The 14,941-nt window shown below is 35.7% G+C and overlaps 1 protein-coding gene across 1 annotated transcript; it reads left to right on the forward strand.

Moving 5' to 3' along the window:
- Positions 1–1,955: 1,955 nt before the first annotated feature.
- frzb (frizzled related protein) lies at positions 1,956–8,500 on the forward strand. Its single transcript, XM_056465859.1, has 7 exons — positions 1,956–2,800; positions 3,438–3,476; positions 3,626–3,682; positions 3,873–3,938; positions 4,066–4,270; positions 4,343–4,406; positions 6,019–8,500. Exons 1-7 carry the CDS (start codon positions 2,344–2,346, stop codon positions 6,067–6,069), a joined length of 939 nt encoding a protein of 312 aa, XP_056321834.1. The 5' UTR covers positions 1,956–2,343; the 3' UTR covers positions 6,070–8,500.
- Positions 8,501–14,941: the final 6,441 nt, after the last annotated feature.

Consider the following 14,941-nt stretch of genomic DNA (forward strand, 5'->3'; position numbering starts at 1 on the left):
GCACCAACAACCATGCCACGTTCAAAGTCACTTAAATCACCTTTCATCCTCATTCTGATGCTCGGTTTAAACTGCAGCAGATTGTCTTGACCATGTCTTCATGCCTGAATGCATTGAGTTGCTTATTAGAAATTTGCGCTAACGAGCAGTTAGACACCTAATAACATGGCCGGTGAGTGTATACAATCTAAAACTTATCTCTGTATTGCTGCTAAAAGAAATCTGATTTCTCCATGCGAATTAACGGGGTAGTTCACCTAAAATTTTAAATAATTGGTTTCAAACATTGTTTCTTGTTTTATTTTCAAAATATCTTATTTTGTGTTCAACAGAAGAAAGAAACTACTAAATGTATGAAAATGTAAAGCAGAGGTGTCCAAACTCTGTCCTGGAGGGACGATGCCTTGCAGATTTTAGCTCCAACTTGCTTCAACACACCTGAATGGAGGTTTCTAGAAAGCCTACAGTAGTAAGACCTTGATTAGCTAGCCCAGGTGTGTCTGATTGGGGTTGGACCTAAACTTTGCAAGGCACCGACCCTCCAGAACTGAGTTTGGGTACCCCTGAAGTAAATGGTGAGTAAATAATGACAGAATTTTCGTTTTGGGGTGAACTATCCCTTTAATGTCAATTATTTAAATAAACCACGAGTCATGCAAACGACTTGCTACTTTTCTAGATTCTTGTTCTCACTACAGATGCTTTAACAACATAATGTCAGCGATTACATGTAGTGTTGGAAAGATCACTTCATGAATTTGCTTAAAAGCTGTTGGGTCATAAAGACCAGACAGAATTAGCAGTTTTGAGCCACGAGTGCACTTAAGACATCTCTGATGGGTTTTTTAGCACAGCAGTTTTTATTTAAAGTGTGTTAACATTTTTAATGAGACTTTAACATTTTGTTGTACAACATAAGAGATATATGTCATTCCATAAATATTCTTCTGGCTTAAAGAGATGCTAACAATGTGTGAGAACTGCAAAATGCTGTCCAAATCGTCAAGAATGTTAACTCAAGCTAATGGGGTCGTCATTATTGTAGTAATAACATTTTTTTTTCCCGAAAACGTCGAATTGAGTGGCGTTAAACAGTTTGTTGCACTGATATTATATCAGGTTTTATATCTTCTGGTGACGGATATCACTGGGTTTGCTTGGTTCGTATGCTCCTAAAAGAAAATAATTCAAGAAAAATATTCACGAGCTCCTAAAGTTTCAATTGTTTTTTTTTTTTTTAGCATAGCTTGTTTATTTAAAATTTGTAGTATATTTATTTAAGATACTTAACACTTAGTTGTACCATATGACAAATATTTCTTACAACAACTTAAATGGCTGTCGGATTCGCCAAGAACGCAACGTGTAGTCTAAACTGTAGAAAGCTGCTAGCACGATATCCTGCTAGCTTTTTTTTTTTTCTTTTAGAAATATGTCTTGAGTTATGACTGTGTACTTTATGCTGTAAAACGTAACGTTAATGTTAACATTGGCTTTATTTACCTCATAAACCAATCACTGCGGCTAAAACACGTTCCCAGGCGAATTAGCCTTCCTGTTTAGCTAGCGAATTTGAGTTCATGAATAAGCAGTTTGTAGCATGTTTTAATGACAAATTATGCTTTGTGGTATTTTACATAGATTCTGAGTGTCAATGTATATTAGAGCTAGTTACATGTCTTCTAAACAGTTGTATAATATACAAATAATCGTATAAAAATCTCCAAACAAAAATTACATTTAAAGTGCGAACGTCTAATTGATTTGACCCTTTTGTAGTTACCTAATCAACACAGACAGATGTTTATTAGCGGTCTGCCTTTAAATTAACACCTCCTTAAGTCTACAGCTCTATGTACCATTTTACTTAATTCAAGCAGCGCTTTTGTCTTGCTTACACGGCAGCAGTAGGTCAACAGCCGCGCCACGGGACACACACTGAAGTGATGGAGGAGGTGGGCTGCTTCATGTCCCCTGCCCACCTCCTCTTATTTCTCCTCCTCCAGCTCTCTTCATCCAGTCGCTTTCTGTCAGCAGGAGCCGGAGGAGAGACCAGTTCACAAGCGCGCTCCTTACGCGAGGAACCCTCAGCATTTCCACAAGAGAATTTCTTCTTCTTTTTGTCTTAACTCCAGTTATTTCATCGACAATTTCAAAAAAAGAGATGAGCTTTTGTGCTCTTACCATCCGATGCATTCCCTCAGAATGGTGAAGTTAGTTTGAGGAACTTTCGTTTGGCACCGCCGGGGAGCTTTTTACGCGCAAGAGTCTCCAAAACATCTCCGCATGTCATTCTTCTATTAACTCCGCTTTTTTAATTATTATATTTTTTTTAAGCAAAAAATGTTTTCTTACGAGATGTTCATCTGCGTCCTGGCCTTCGCATGTCTCCTGGAGATCCCGCGGGGCACCGGAGCCGCGTCCTGCGAGCCCATCCGCATCCCCATGTGCAAATCCATGCCCTGGAACATGACCAAGATGCCCAACCACCTCCATCACAGCACGCAGGCCAACGCCGTCCTGGCCATCGAGCAGTTTGAAGGGCTTCTGGGCACCCAGTGCAGCGCGGATCTGCTGTTCTTCTTGTGCGCCATGTACGCGCCCATCTGCACCATCGACTTCCAGCACGACCCGATCAAGCCCTGCAAGTCCGTGTGCGAGCGGGCTAAGTGCGGCTGCGAGCCGGTCATGAAGAGGTACAACCATACGTGGCCGGAGAGTCTGGCCTGCGAGGAGCTGCCGGTGTACGACCGAGGAGTCTGCATCTCACCTGAGGCCATAGTCAAGGCGGAGGGGCCAGGTTATTATTTATTTAAAATATAAAAAATAAAAAATTTCATGTTTAAATTCACAAGAAAGTCAATATTATAATGAAAACTCATATAATTTTTAGAATTGTATTCAATAGTGAATAGTTTTATACTAGTATAATAATATACAGTTATGTAAGTTATATACATACAATCATTTAGGGAAAATTCAAGTAAATTTTGATTATTTACTATGATTATTTGGCTATGGATAGTCATTTCATTATGAAAAAGTAGGCAGATGTATTTAAATTTCAGATTTTATTGCACTCTTATGTGTTTAATGTGTACAATGTTTGAATTTTTTTTAAATAATGGACATTATTGTTATGTAACGATAGATGTAATAATAAAAATAAGCGGGTATAATTAGAGTATGTTATACTATATTGATATAGACATTTATGAACCCTTTGCTCAATTTACATTCATTCAGCCGATATAGATAGATGGATAGATAGATGGATAGATATAGATTAGTATATTATCTTTATATAACTGGATAGACACATGTATTAAAAAGTAAAAGTATGCATTAATCTATACTGTATTCATTTATTTCTAATATTTGTAAGACAAATTCTGTAAAAAATAAATCATATTTGAATGTTTTTTTTCCCCCTAAAGATAATTCTTACTATCAAGACCCTGCGAAATGTAACCCTGGTGAGGATTTATTACTATTATTATCATTTTAGATTTAGATTTTAACATTTATTTATTATTATTGCACATTTAATGAGGTTTATTTTAGAGTCTCAAATGGACAAAAATGAATTTTAGGTTGGATGTTGATCTTCTGTTTTTTTGCACAGAGGGAAACCCAGACTTTCCAATGGATTCACACAATACTAACTGCAAAGGAGCGAATGGTAACATTATTATTATTATTATTATTTTATTTTAAATGTTTTGGGGGGTTTTGGTCCACACATAAAAATCAAAATCAATATTAGATCATGTGGAAATATGTTTAATATTGAAGATTAGTATTTGCACTTTGGATAATAAACAAAAAATGTACATTGAAAGTTCTTAACCTAAATCCCTTTGCTTTTTCAGATCGGTGCAAATGCAAGTCTGTGAAATTTAATCAAAAGACATATTCAAAGAATAATTACAATTATGGTAAGGCCCGGATGTTTTTTGTTTCAAAGCCTCCTTGCATTTCTTACATATTCTTTCTTAAACTGCACCTCAAGTACTATTACAACCTGAAGGTAATCCTAAATCTTGCACATGTTTCTCCTTGCAGTGATCCGGGCAAGAGTGAAGGAGATCAGGATTAGAAATCATGACCTGAGCGCAGTAGTGGAGGTCAAAGAGGTTCTGAAGTCTTCTCTGGTCAACATCCCTCGAGACACGGTCACTCTGTACTATAATTCCGGCTGTCTGTGTCCTCCGCTCACAGCCAATGAAGAGTACATTATCATGGGTTATGAAAACGAGGAACGCTCCAGGTAATGCCTGATTTAGGTGACGAGGAGGTGTGTGGATTATCTTCCAGTTCTCATAAATCATTTCTGCCACAGGCTGCTGCTCATCGACAGATCCATTGCACAGAAGTGGAAAGAGAAAATAGGCCGGAAAGTGAAGGTAAGATGATAATAAGTCAACATATTAAGTTGGAGACTTAAAATGTCTAACTGTCATTGCAATCCAATGCAAAGTGTATGCAAATGATGAGTCTTTTTTGAGTCAGTTCAGATTTTTAGTAGATAAATTCAGTTTTTTACACAGGTGCCCCCACAGAATAAACACAGGCGTAGTTATAGTCTACAATCTTTACTCTAAGGATGCCTGTGTGAAAACTGAATTTATCCACAAAAAATCTGAACTGACTCACGACTGACTTACATTTCACACCCAGAAAATATCCAATTACAATTTTTCTTCATATGACCTTTTAACTAATTTTATAGTAAGTCTAGTAGACACTTTATCATAACTTATATATATCATGTCTCAGAAAAATTTCGTCAAAATACCTCCTACTTTAAAACTTTAAATATATTTTGTAATTAGATGGCACATAGGTGAAATTATATAATATGTATACATTTTCCACTCTACCTGATTTATGTCACCGCATTACCTTCTTCTGCGTCTTCTTGGCTCAGTACCATGTCTTCGACAGTAGTGATATTTTAAACAGTAGGGGCAGTGTGTGGACTCACCTCCACATGACATACTGATCCAGTGTGATCAATTTTTGGTAACAAGAAATCCAATTCACCTTTTGTCCAGTTTTTGGTCGGAAATTCACGAAGAAAACGTGAATATATATGTATATGTATATATATATATATATATATATATATGTATATATATATATGTTTAATACAAGCTTTTATTTTGGATGCGTTTAATCATGATTAATCTTTTGACAGCAATAATATATACATATATACAGTATTTAATTTTTTATTTCTTTTTTCTGGAGAAAGTCTGATACCTTTTAGTTTGGCTGTAATAATAATAATTTAAAAACTGCTAAGGTCAACATTACTGTAAAGCCCCCTTAAGAAATTATCTATATATGGAAATGTCTATCTATTTTTTGTCTTTCTTTTTAAAATTAAGATTTCAAACCTAACAATTTTCAGTCTAACATCTTATTAGTGATCTATTGTAACGACAAGAATGAGTGTCCAAAAACTTACTGTACACTGAAAAGAATTATTCATTAGATTTCCACATTTTTAAGGTACACTGAAAAAAATGATTTAAGCAAAAATGTTGCAAAGAATTTGTGTTGAATTTAAACAAACAAATCAAATTTAGCAATGTTCAACTTAATTTGTTTGTTTAAATTCAGCCCAAATAAATTGTTTACGACCACCTTTAAAAACAAGAAGTAAATCCAATGAATCATCGTTGAATTTTTTTTTTCAGTATAAGTGGTTGCAAACAATTTATACAAATTAAGTTGAACATTACTACATTTAATGTGTTTAAATTCATATAAATTGTTTTCAACCACTTACCTGAAAATAAATTTCCAGGGAAAATCCAGGGAATATTTTTTTCCGTGTATATTTGTGGGTATCATATAATATATCTATAAAGGAAGATGCTTTTCTATGAATAAAGTATTGTAGAGTATTTGTGTTCTGCAACTGACCTGCTGTGATAATCTCTTAACACTGTGAATGAGCATATGGAAACAGAGGCCCCTGATTAATGTTCTTCTGTGCATGTGTGCCAGCGCTGGGACCAGGCTTCAAACGGGAGAAGGACCAAATGGATCCACCACTAAACTGTCCTTGGAAATAAACCACACAGACAAGCCTGAGGAGCAGAAGAGCTTCAGAAAACTGAAAAATTGCACTATTGTACTTTTTTTTTTCCATTTGTTTTTTTTTTTTGGGTGTCGCTTTAATTTTTATTGTTGTTAAATTCTCATTAACAAATTGTTGCCTTTGCACAAACAAAATGTTGGTTTGACATTGCTGTGTTGGGAATGGCTGGCGAGGAATGTTGGGTAAAGTTACTTTTAAGAGTAATGCATTACAATCTTGAGTCACTTTTTTTTTTTTTTAAAGAAAGTAACTATTTAATAACTAAATATGTTACATTTTTAGGGAAAGTAATGTGAAAGTATGTATTTGTTATTTTTGTTTTTCTGTTTTTAAAGATTAAGATAGGCTTAAAGGGTCAGTTCAACCAAAATTATTTTTATTGAACTAAATGTGTTACTTTTTAAAGAATGTAATGTAAAAGTACACTGTAAAAATCCTGGTTGCTTTACATTTTTAAGCTGAGTCAAATTACCCTTACCTCCAATAAACTTATATTATGTTAAACCCACTTAAAACAGCTTGCGTTACTTATAACATTAAGATAAAACATGATTAACTTAATAAGTTACAATGACCTAAAAACATGCTGTCAGGACTAATTGATCATATAATTTTTACAGTGTATGTATTGTAATTGTTATTTTTAAAAAGTAAGATAGGCTTAAAGGGTTAGTTCACCCAAAATAGGATTTAAAATTAACGAAATGTGTTACTTTTTAAAGAATGTATTGTAAAAGTACACTGTAAAAACAAGTTGACTCAACGTAAAATTTTAAGGCAACAATCTTCAGGACATTTTTGAGTTTACTTAACTTAAATCGAGTCAAGTGCAGTAACTTTGAGTCAACTCAAAAATGTCCTGAAGTTTGTTGCCTTAAACTTTTAAGTTGAGTCAACTTTTTTTTAACAGCGTATGTATTGTTATTTTTCTTTTTTTTTTAAGATTAAGATAGGCCTAAAGGGTTAGTTCAATGTTGTTTAAAAGAAGTTGCCATTACTTTTTAAGTTAAGTAATGCCAAAGTACATTAAAAAGATTCTTGCTCCCTTCATTTTTTTAGTTGAATAATTTTTTGAATTTTCTTTTCATGTCAATCAAACTGACTAAAATATTAAGTTAAACTTCATATAATTTTAAAAAAGTTAGTTTAAAAAAAAACCTTATTGTTAAAATAAGTTACAGCAACATAAAAATATTTGTTGTCCTAACTTTTTGGAATTAGTTTTTTTTTACAGTGTATGTATTTGCAATTTTTTAAAATTAAGATAGGTTTAAAGGTTAATTCGCCTAAAAATAAAAATAAAATCTGTCTTCATTTACTTGTTTCAAACTTGTATGAATTTCTTTAATCTGTCAAACACAAAATAAGATATTTTGAAAAATGTTTGAAACCTGTAACCATTGACTTGCATTACTATGAAAGTCAGTGGTTTCAGGTTTTCATCATTGTTCAAAATAAGAAACTCATAATGGTTTGGAGCCACTTCAAGGTGAGTGAATTAATAAATCTTCATTTTTGTGTGAACTATCCCTTTAAGATTGTAATATATCTATTTTAAAAGTAACTTAACCCAACACTGGTGGCAAGTGTCGGGCAGCATTTTTACCCATCAAAGCTGAAAGGTATTTGAGGTGCCGGTGTGGATTAGACCTACCTTGTCAGATTGTCCTACCTCCCATTCAAAAAGTAGGTAGCACATTTTGATGACGCAATACGCTACACATCAGATTTTGCTACCAGTGTAAATTTTTAATGTGGAGTAGTGTGATATGAAGCCCTAACCTATGCACCTAATAACCCCAATCTCAGAACCGTTCAGAGACAGTGTTGATAGCATAATCTGATGGGTTGGATGAAATGTCAAGACACCAGTTCACTTTGACATGATGCAGCTTTCTGCGTACAAAAGCAACAAACGCACTCTCATGCTGAATTCTCCCCTCAGGAGGTTTTAACGTTCTTCACAAGAACAATGAACAGCGAGAGAAGCTGAAAGAGAATACTTTTGGCAGAAGCACAGAGACGTTGAGATGATCCAAGATTTAGGAGTGTAACGTTATTGCGGACGATGAAAACAAGCTGTTGGGCTTTCTGAATGATGTTGATTTTAAAGCATTTTACGTGATAATTCCTGTAGTTCTGTTCTCTCGTAGATATACGCTTGATCTTAAATGTCATTTGAAGTGTCATGCAATTGAAACTATTGTACAAACTGTACATAATGCTGCAAAAGTCCATTATTCAGCCTGTAACTCTTCACGGATGACATGAGCGTGTTTGTATGCGTCGCAAATGACGTCGATTTTGCAAACAGACATTTTGTCTTCTGAGACAAACAAGAAGATTTCTTCACTGTATTTTGGGTTTAAGTAAAGAGGTTTCATCTTATTTGGCTCAGTGTGATATGTTTGTTTTTTATATTTATTCAATTCAGTTCAAATTTATTTCTATAGTGCATAGGTCTCAAACTCAATTCCTGAAGGGCCGCGGCTTTCCACAGTTTTGCTCCAACCCTAATCAAACACAGCTGATCCAACTAATCAAGCTGTTCAAGACTACTAGAAACTATTAAGCAGGTGTGACTTGGAGGTGGTTGGAGGTAAAATCTGCAGAGCTGTGGCCCTCCAGGAATTGAGTTTAAGACCAGTGCTATAGCGCTTTTACAACGTAGATTGTGTCAAAGCAGCTTAACATAGAAGTTCTAGTAAATTAAAACTGTGTCAATCCAGTTTTCAGCGTTGAAGTTCAGTTTAGTTTAAATTTTCTCACTGAAGAGCAAATCTATCGATGCGCAGCTCCACAAGTCGTAAACCAACAAGCCAGTGGCGAGGAACAAACTTCACCAATTGACGAAAGTGAAACAAGGAAAGAAATTAGGCACAGTTGGGCACGACCATTTCTCCTATGGCCAAACTTCTTGCGCAGGGCTGCAGGACTAGGCACCGGAGACTGAAGAATGCTGGACAACTATCATGGAGGAGCTGCAGATGTGAGTAGGTCACCAGCGGGTGTTCAGGCTGGCCCACGGGATCAATGCGAAGACTCGTCTGTTACTGGGGTCTTTAAGGAATCAGTCTCATGCTTTCCACTCCTCCATGACCGCCACAGAATCTGCTCAGGATACGGCCGGGTCCAGGATTATGGATACCTCTAAAAGTCCTCTATGGTTGGCATCATCTCTTCACAGGTCTTGGATTACATCAATGGCGCTGCACAATCTCTAGAGGCCTCGGGATGAGTGGAAATTGTTCATAGTGTATTTAAACAAGAGATATTAAATATTAATGCAAAAATGAAGTGCTATAAATGAAAAAGTTATATTAACAAACATGTAAAGCAAACAAAATGCTCATATGCTTTATGTTTGTTTCTATTTAAATATATGTTACTTGTTTCTTTTTCAGGTTCCTTATTACAGGGATATTTCACACAAAATTCTGTCTTTATTTATTCATCCCATTCCAAACCTGTAAGAGTTTCTTGCTTCTGCTGAACACAAAAGTTATATTTGAAAGAACATATTTTGAAGAATGTTGGGAACAGTATCACCAATAGTATGGAAGTAAATGGGTACCTGTTTCCAACAATCTTTAAATAGTTTATTTTGTTTTCAGCAATTGAAAGACACTCAAACAGGTTTGAGACCAGTTGTGGGTAAGGGCATTTCCCTTTTGGTGAACCAACACTTCAAATTGTTCACAGTACAAATATTTAAACATTTTAAAACCATATGCAGGTACTAGAGAAGCAAAATGATGTAAGAGTTATGAAAATATACTGTATATATATATATATTTTGCTTATAATATCTACATAAAGGTCTGCCGGTGAGGTTAGAAAGATCTTTTCACCTTAAATTAAGATACATTTTCTTGTTTTTGAAATTAGCTGTAATGTAATGCATATTTTCAGAAAACAGTATTTAATATCTTAGTCATTTTTCTTCTTAATTAAACCTGTCTTTGTTTTAATATAGTAGTAAATTAGTAAGTAAAAAAAAATTGTAATGCTTTCATAGTACTGACAGTATTTACTTATTTTAAAGGAACACTCCACTTCTGTTTGGAAATTGACTCATATACTTTAGATGAACAGTTTTACCATTTTCAAATTCATTCAGCCAATCTCCGGGTCTGGCGGGAGCACTTTTAGCTTAACTTAGCTTAGCATAGATCATTGAATCGGATTAGACCATTAGCATCACATAAAAAATAAAAGGTAATTTTTATGATAATATTCCTATACTCTTTCCAGCGTAATAATCAAGGAACATTGCTGCCGTACCATTGCCGCTGCAAGAGTAACGATATTACACATCACTGTTAGCAAACATGTGATGCATATATCTCACTTTTCACTTCAGCAGATCCTCTGTCGTCCTCTAATTGGTTTAAAGATACCGGATTTCCAGGAGTCAAGTGTGCAGAAATCTAAACCAGGCTGCCTGAAAACAAGTCTGATGACATGTTCATCTCAGTCTCCATCTACATCCTGTACATGTCCTACTGATTTCCTTTGTTTTGTTGACAGATCATTAAGCATATTGATGCACCATTGTTGTAAACTTATAGAGTTCATGAATGAATGATGCACGGTTGCGGCTTGTTATTCTGTGGACATTTCCACATCCCTAAACATGACGCGGCACGAAATGAAAGGTGATTGGTTGGTTAACCTGTCAGTCAAATAGCATAAGCAGTCCTCGGCCGTTTATTGTGGCTAAAATTCAGAAACTATCAGTCTGAGGTCTGGTTATGCGAGACTAGTTACTGACTATTTTCAGGTGCTGCATAATATCATTGCACCTGCTGCAGCCATGGTCCAGCAGCAAAATTCCTTTGTTTATTTATTACGCCGATATGAGTGTATAGTTCTAACCATATCACCCTAGAAAATAGCACAGTGTAACTACAGGAGAGTCGAGCTTTAAATAGGACCATTATCAAAACCCTTTTTAGGAATTTCTAGAGCAAGATGCTAATAATCTAATCCGATTCAATGATTTATGCTAAGCTAAGCTAAAAGTGCTCCTGCCAGACTCAGAGATCAGCTGAATGGATTCAAAAATGGTAAAACACAAGTGTATAAGTCTAGGGGAGATGGAAAATGAGCCTATTTCCACAAAAAGTGGAGTGTTCCTTCAAAATTAAAATGTTCTATTTTCTGCAACAGTTTTGTGAACTACAACAACAAGAGGAAAAAAGTAGATTTCCTGACCTGAAAACTCCCCTGCTCTTCCTTAGGCCATTGGTCACGGGATAGCTGGAGCCAGTCCAGACTAGTTTAGTGAAGCATTCCTGCTGTCAGGGAAAAGAGAGAGTCTCTGTTTCTGCTTCTCAGTGCTGCAGGTTAGTATACAGTAATCTACCGTAATAGAGTCGTCCAGAGTGACGTTCTGTAAATAACCTGTTCCTGGGAGCGGATGTTATGCTGACCCCACAACATGTCCCACCATTACAGGTACAGACTGCAATAGAGAGCAGGTCTGCCCTTAAAATACCACACTTACACTTAAGAGATAATTTTAAAATGTGTTTATTGTTTTGTATTTGATTTTATGTGAAAAATAATTCTTAAACAAAGTTCCTTCACATCCAGACCAATTGCTAAGCATGTATTTATTGGAATAAATAAGTGCTTGCTAAAGTTGTGATTTATTAATATTATGTCTGTTAATTTATATGTAACATTTCAGTTAATCCTAAAATTCAGTGTAATACAGTGTTAAATTTAAAGGTAAGATATAATTTATACTTGTATTTATACCTACAGAATATACACTCACCGGCCACTTTATTAGGTACACTTGTCCAACTGCTTGTTAACGCAAATTTCTAGTAAGCCAATCAGATGGCTGCAACTCAATGCATTTAGGCACGTAGACATGGTCAAGACGATCCTCTGCAGTTCAAACTGAGCATCAGAATGGGGAAGAAAGGTGATTCAGGTGACTTTGAACGTGGCATGGTTGTTGGTGCCAGATGGACTGTTCTGAGTATTTCAGAAACTGCTGATCTACTGGGATTTTTATGCACAACTATCTCTAGGGTTTACAGAGAATGGTCCAGTGGGCGCAAATGCGTTGTTGATGCCTGAGGTCAGAGGAGAATGGCCAGACTGGTTTGAGCTGATAGAAAGGCAACAGTAACTCAAATGACCACTCGTTACAACCGAGGTCTGCAGAAGAGCATCTCTGAACTCGTTGAACCTTGAGGAGGATGGGCTACAGCAGCAGAGGACCACACCAGGTGCCACTCCTTTCAGCTAAGAACGGGAAACTGAGTCTACTATTCTCACAGGCTCACCAAAATTGGACAATAGAAGATGGAAAAACGTTGCCTGGTCCTTGTATTAACGGTTCAGGCTTGGTGGTGGTGTAATGGTGTGGGGGATATTTTCTTGGCACACTTTGAGCTTCATTAGTACCAACTAAGTATCATGTCAACGCCACAGCCTACCTAAGTATTGTTGCTGACCATGTCCATCTCTTTATGACCACAGTGTACCCATCCTCTGATGGCTACTTCCAGCAGGATAACACGCCATGTCATAAAGCTCGAATCATCTCAAACTGGTTTCTTGAACGTGACAGAGTTCACTATACTCAAATGGCCTCCACAGTCATGTGTGATGCTATCATGTCAATATGAACCAAAATCATGGCCAGTGAGTGTGTGTATATGTGTGTATATACTGTATGTATATATATATATATAATATATATATATATATATATATATATATATATAGATAGATAGATAGATAGATAGATAGATAGATAGATAGATAGATAGATAGATAGATAGATAGATAGATAGATAGATAGATATTTGTATGTGTGTGTGTATATACAGTTGAACCCAGAATTATTAACCCCCCTTTGATTTTCTTTTCTTTTTTTAAATATTTCCCAGATAATGTTTAACAGAGCAAGGAAATTTTCACAGTATGTCTGATAATATTTTTTTCTTCTGAAGAAAGTCTTACTTGTTTTATTTAGGCTAGAATAAAAGCAGTTTTTTAATTTTTTAAAAACCATTTTAAGGTCAAAATTATTAGCCCCTTTCGATAGTCTACAGGACAAACCATCGATATACAATAACTTGCCTAATTACCCTAACCTAATTAACCTAGTTAAGCCATTAAATGTCACTTTAAGCTGTATAGAAGTGTCTTGAAAAATATCTAGTCCAATATTATTTACTGTCATCATGGCCAAAGATAAAATAATCAGTTATTAGAAATGAGTTATTAAACTATTATGTTTAGAAATGTGTTTGAAAAATCTTCTCTCCGTTAAACAGAAATTGAGGAATAAAATAAACAGAGGGGCTAATAATTCAGGAGGCTAATAATTCTGACCAAGTGTGCGTGTGTGTGTGTGCGTGCGTGCGTGTGTGTGCTTATAAATAATATTTATGTGCTTATAAACAATATTACTTACAAAAACCTAATGAAACTAAGTTGCAATGTCATAGTGTTTACTATTTTAATAATTATGAAAAAAAAAAAATCGAATAAATTAAAAAAATATGAATATCTGTTAATATTCATTCATAACACAAATGTATAGGCACCATAACAATATATTCTAGTCAGAGTTTATTTACCTTGCATATAGACCTTAAAAAAGTGACAAGTAGCTACTTGGGGGGAAGGGTGTTGTTCTAAAAAGTTAAAAAATTGAACATGCCGTTCATGGACTATATTAATCGATGTATTATTCACAGATATTACTGGTTGGATCAGAACATTCCAATGCTATAAAAGCCATCCATCCAGAAACTGCTGACCCACATTATGTCGTGCTGTCACTTCCAGCAGATTTGGCTGGGCTGAAGAAAAAATGACTTTGCGACAAATTTATGTATCCAAAAGGTTGACGTAATCGCAGACAGGGGGGTTCATGGGAGAATTAACATGAAATGGATGATTTATCGGTACATAAATTGACCGTCCCACAGATCTTCAGGAAAGAGCCACCGTAACCGAGGCTAATGAAATGGCCCCAGTGACAGGTCTGTACTGCTGCCCTCATTTTTTAACTTGTTGAAATTACGCGACATGTGGGAGCCATCAAAACAACATGGCGGCGATGTAAATCTTCTGTTTCCGTTGCTCTAGAGCTGAAAGCCTCGTTCAGCATCTGGCCCTGCGTCAAACTGATGGCCAGCCTGCCTCCTCAAAACATATCACTGACTTCACAAAACAGCCCTGTAATGACTACCAGAGGAGCACTTGAAGTGAGGCCTAACAGCAGCTCCAACATATAAAATCAGCTTGCGCACCACCATCCACTGGATTGGTTTGACATCCATTATGCATGAGAAGGGAACGAATGGCAGATGATATATTCATTTTATGATGCTGACCCGCAATGTTCTGATGTGGCATAAAATTGTAACATGAAACTGCACTGCGTTTCTAGTTTTAAAGGTCTCCATGAAATCAAAATTGACTGTTTATTTTGCGAGCGCACATTGTTAGTCTTGAGCTGAAGAATTAATCTGCGAAAGTTAATCCACTAAAATACATGTTTGTTTTGGTAATTTTTCAAAATCTGACCATTTAGCCCGATCTTATAAGGAAACATAGCTATTTTACATTTTGTCAGTGTAGTGGCTTAGATGTACAAATTCATAGTTCAGTCGTCTGAAAATGTACAATTTTTAAAAGGAGGCATGGCACCAAACCCGGCCTCTCAACCCAACCGTCATTAAGGGCGAGAAAGTTATACTAAATTGTATAAATGAGATTGTACGAATTCATACGAATTAGCCACTAAGGGTTCTTTCACATCTGTGGTTCGATTATTTAGTCCGAACAAAT

This window comes from Danio aesculapii, chromosome 9 (assembly GCF_903798145.1).
Source record: "Danio aesculapii chromosome 9, fDanAes4.1, whole genome shotgun sequence".
Classification (NCBI taxonomy): domain Eukaryota; kingdom Metazoa; phylum Chordata; class Actinopteri; order Cypriniformes; family Danionidae; genus Danio; species Danio aesculapii.